Source organism: Myotis davidii, unplaced genomic scaffold (genome assembly GCF_000327345.1).
Source record: "Myotis davidii unplaced genomic scaffold, ASM32734v1 scaffold130, whole genome shotgun sequence".
NCBI classification, from domain to species: domain Eukaryota; kingdom Metazoa; phylum Chordata; class Mammalia; order Chiroptera; family Vespertilionidae; genus Myotis; species Myotis davidii.
The window spans coordinates 4,816,652-4,821,833 of record NW_006285040.1 but is presented as its reverse complement, the minus strand read 5'-3'; the positions used below and the strand labels follow the sequence as shown (position 1 = coordinate 4,821,833).

Here is a 5,182-nt window from a genome sequence, read left to right as displayed (position 1 = left end):
GAGAGGTAGGCTTCCCACATGATGGCTTTTGAATGGTGGCCAGCGCAGCATGTACCCTCCCAGCAGCTGCCCAAAGGTTGTTCCAAGAGTCAGAACTAGCTAGGAGGACTGAGTCTGTGGCATGGAGAGGTGGGAACAATCTTCTCCCACTTGGCAGTATTGAACTGAGAAAAGGCAGCTTGAGGTGAAAATAAAATCCAGTCCCAATGGTAAGGTCACACATAGTAACAAGATGACCATTCCAAGTCCCAGTTGTGGAAAATAATATTTTGGGTCATAATTTAACTGTAAAATAAAATTACAGTTTTGTGAATTTTAGAGAACTTTTATTTCATTACAATTGTTATGGTCCATTGTGTTTACTATTGGATTATTTCCTAAAAAGATAGCATTTTATTATATAGTATAAAGCTTTGGAAAACAAAATTTGCATGGATGTATTTTTGAAGCGTCCATAACAAGCCCACAAGGGATAAGAATAATGCTACTTATAAAAAAAATAGAACCAATAATTGCAGTATTTCCCCTCATGCTTTTTAGAAACAACTTGCTTGGTGTTCTTTTTTGGCAAGATGTCCCTCACTTTATTTTTGAATTAGGTATGAGTCAGGATTTGTGCAAACAGCCTCATTTGCCATGGGATCAGAGCCAAAGTTAAAGCTAACTTTGCCAGGTTCTTGTGGTACTTTTATCTTTTCTCTCTTTCTTTGTCCTTAATGTCTCAAGAACAGTTCCTTCAAAATTTCATCTGACGGCACAAATCTTTTATTTAGGTGCTTGAACTACTTCCTTACAGAGGTTTTACTAGTAGTCTTTCTTTGTTTTGAAAATAGAAGTTATAAGCAAAAGCAATCTTAATCGATACGGGCAGAAAAATGTTATGTGCAGTTAAATTTACATGGTCCTGTCTTGTAAGCTCATGGTGAAACAGTCCTACAGTCCTCGGGCTAAGGAGCTCATTCCATCCCCATCAATATAGACTTTTTCTTAATTGACCCATCAAAGATCATTTGCTTGTTTTTAGAGAAATGCTGTAGTCTTTGACTAGCCTATTTGAAATACTGTGTAGAGTTGGATTGTCTTTATCCCTGAGCCAACACATGGAGACAAGTAGTCTTCTGGGAGTTGACTATATCCCATATAATTTCCTGGGGAGCAAGAACTTACAAATGGAGGTCACCTAGAAACTAGTATGGAGAGTATTGGCTGACAGTATAGATTTCTAAAAAAATAATTTTTTTCATAGTTCATGTAAAAGGTTAGTTTCCTTTATATGAAATGCATTTCTGTTTTGTCAGACAAATGTTGTTTTCTTTTATTTTCAGGAACTTGAAATACCAGTTTGTCACTTTTGAGCTATCTAAGCCAGATAGGACTTGTTTTTATTTCGAGCATTTTTTTTTGCCTATTCCCCCTTGGACTTTTGTAATGCATGTTTAGGTAAAATGTGTATAGGCAGATTTCCCATGAGTCATCTCTCTGTCTCTGACTCTCTCCCTCCTTGTGCCCTTTAGTTTAGTAAATTATGAAAAAGAAATACAATTTACAATATTCCTGAGAGAGGCCAGGGTAATTCCTGAATCATCTTGTATATTTTTTCTGAAGTGCTGTGTGTCTTTGTGCTTTTACATTTAGATTTTCTTATCCTCTCATTTATGAAATTTTGATAGAATTTATACCTTTGTGTGTTTTTTCCACTTTGGAGTAAAATACAATTGATCTAAATGCTAATACCTACAGAGCTTTCCCATTTCAAAAATGTACATGTAAAGAAATTAGCTCTGCTTCTTTTCTTCATATAGCTAATAAAAGTAATGAATTATTTCGTAGCATCATCGTAGATGTTCATATTTCATTAGTAAAACTCAAAATTAAATTGTAATTTAATAGTTTTAAAGCTTAATTTGTGCCATGAGTTATATTCTGTGGAGCCAAGGACATTAATATTAACATGCAGTGCTCTGAGCAAAAATGTATTGTTAAACCACGAGGAGAGAGTTTTCCAGAATATTTCTAAAAAAGAAACAAATGGCCTTATAAAAAATAACCTCTTCTCACCTGAAATGTAAATTGTGAATCCAAGACCATTGTAAATCCAAGACCATCATGCTAAGCTTTTCTTATACTTTTTTTGGTTGTGTTTATGATTTTATACATAGATGATAATGGAAATACTAAGATAAGTCTATCTTAGATACTGAAATGCTTTCACAGAAATTCCATTGTGAGAGATAAAACCAGGCAATAATAAATGTTCCTTTTACCAAGACCTACCTACTATTAGAACTTAGGAGACAAAGATCTCTTCCTCTCTCCTGGATATCCTGTATTTAAAAGCAGAGGATTGCCTAATAGACCAAGTCTCTCATTAACCTTCAAGAGAAAGCCACGGAGGTTGTATGTACCTGTTTTTCTATCCTTCCTCTCTTTAAGAAGGTACCAAGGACATGAAGATTTATTATTGTGAATGTCATGATAACCTATGAGAGGCTCAATTTTAAGTGGCTTTTATTCTTTTTGTTTAAGGTAGTAGGCAACTAACATTGATCCAGCATGGTGTCTTAGCTTTCTGTGAGCAGCAGCAGGTAGTTTCTCAGTATCTCCAACTTTATAACAGAAAGTAATTGTTTTGCTTAACACTTAAAAAGTTATCCCATCTACCATTTTATATTTAAACATAGATATAATACATGCTGAAAGTTTTAGTTTTTTCTTATCTATGAATATACAGGGTGGGGCAGAAGTTTACAGCTGTGAGTATACAAAACAGTTTATTCTTATATTAATTATTGCAATATTTTCCACACAAACAACTGTAAACCTACTTTTTTGGCCCCCAACTTTTGTATGATTTTTCAAGAGTAGGATATAGCCTCATTGGTAAGAGTACTTTTTTATTCTCCTTCTGTAAAATTATAACAGCTCTTACCATGTAGGTATGGATAATGGAATTCTTTGGCATGATTATCTTTAAATATAGAGTATTATCTGCCCATTTTTAGGGACACAGGTGATCAGATAAGCAGATCTCTAAAGTGATCTATAAACCCCTAGACATGTGTGATTTAGACTTTCTGTCTTTGTTTTTAAGAAAAAACTCTGCCAGTGGGGGTAGAGAAAGTAGACACTACAGACAGCCGTCCTGGATATGGCATGTGTGAATATGGAGGGAGGGTGGGAGGGAGAGAGGGAAGGAAGGAGGGAAGGAAGGAAGGAAGGAAGGAAGGAAGGCAGGAAAGAAGGAAGGAAGGAAAGAAAACAAACCCAGGGTCTTTTTTACATGTCTTATACAATTTGACATGAGGTGGTTAATTCCAAATAGTAGTTTGGAGGAGGTTATTTTACTTTTTGTTTTTGGCTTTCTCTGGTGTGTTCATTGACTCTCATCGAATAGAGCCCAGTGAGGAGAGAGTACCTTTAAGTTATTACAATAGTTTCTGTCTTGTGCAGAGCTGCAGCAGAGGTGGGTGGGCCTTTGCAGACTTAAGGCTCAATTCCCCACCAGTGCCCTAAGCAGACCTCCTCTTCTCCCCTCGGAAATGTCTGAGGGAAGATGACAGCTGCTTTCTTCCAGGTACAGCAAGTGTCGCTGGGAGTTGTTGTGGCCTTCTAGCATTCAACATGTCCGTATAATTGCACCTAATTTTTCTAAACTGTCAGCATATTTACTTGGCAGAGCTGCCCTTCCTGTCTCTAAAATGCATACGTTCACTTTAACACTGTTGCTTATCAGGAGGGAGAAACCTAGGGATGACTCATTGCTGATGACCAGTTTTATGTGGCACTTCCTTCTTTCCAGCACCAAAGAACATAAAGGAGTTGAACAGGCAAATGACTAAAGATTTGGGTTTCCCAAACCCAGGTTTTATCACTGAATTAAAAAAAACCCACACATATCTTCTCCTCTCTTAAGATAAGGATATTTGAGTTGTTCTCTACCCTCTTATCAACAAATATCAACTTGTATTTGAAGATCCTCAGAGGTAGGGCATGAGGGAATTTGTCTTCAAAATACCCTTGAATGTTGTTCATTTTTATGACCTACAGAGATCTTACAAAACTCTAATGGGATATAATATAAAAGCTGAGTGTTTTATAGAATTTTATTTGCCAGAATTGTTTTATATAGTTTTATGAAAGAATAATTATACATGTCAGGCAGATGCATTGAAAATGTATTTATTGCTCCAGGATATTGTGTCAGTCAACTCCAGGGACAGAAAAATGGGCTATGATTGCAAATACTCATTTTACCTTTTGTTTGGAAGACAAGTTATCTTAACATGAAATTTAACCTTAAAGTTGTTTAATTAATTTAGGTGTATATTAAATAAAAAGCATACTTTTTTCAAATTAACTATATTATGAGATTTGAATTACTGATAGCCTAATAAATTGGCTATCAAACAAGTTTGATCTTTTAGGAGCCATTGTACCCAGGAAGATAATTTAACATGAAATATTTTGAACATTATTATTTTTTAGCAGTCATTCTCTGGGGTGCGAATTCTGGAATTTCAAAAAAAAAAATATGTTGAATCTTTTCCAGATACCATTTTTCAGTGTTTTTTCCAAAAAATATTCTCTATTTTTCAGTTACAGCTTACATAAAACATTGTTAGTTTCAAGTATACAATATAGTACTTAGACATTTATATAACTTACAAAGTGATCACTCTAAAAAGTCTAGTACCAATCTGATATCATATATAGCTATTATAATATTATTGACTATATTCCCTATGCTTGTTTTTATAACTGGAAATTTGTACTTCTTAATGCCTTTACCCTTTTTACTCATACCTCATCCCACCTACCCTTAGCCCTGGCAACCATCAGTTTGATTGATTCCACATATAAGTAAAATCATATGGTATTTATCTTTCTCTGACTTACTTCACTTACTATAATACCCTCTAGGTCCATCCATGTTATCGCAAATGGTAAGATTTCATTCTCTTTCTATTGTATAAATGTACCACTCCTTTATCCATTTGTCTACTGATGGACACGAGTTGTTTCTGTATCTTGGCTATTATAAATAGAGGCCCGGGGCACAAAAATTTGTGCGCTCGGCGGGGGAGAGGGGGTCCCTCAGGCCGGCCTGTGCCCTCTCGCAGTCTGGGACCCCTCAGGAGATAACAATCTGCTGGCTTAGGCCTGCTCCTGGGTGGCAGGGGGG

The 5,182-nt window shown here is 35.8% G+C and overlaps 1 protein-coding gene across 1 annotated transcript in view; it reads left to right on the top strand.

Moving 5' to 3' along the window:
- KCNN2 (potassium calcium-activated channel subfamily N member 2) overlaps positions 1–5,182 on the top strand; it is a 145,506-nt gene that overhangs the window by 116,598 nt on the left and 23,726 nt on the right. The window contains exon 5 of the mRNA XM_015558439.1: positions 3,914–3,983. Coding sequence (XP_015413925.1) covers positions 3,914–3,983 — 70 coding nt within the window. The remainder of the gene's footprint in view (positions 1–3,913; positions 3,984–5,182) is intronic.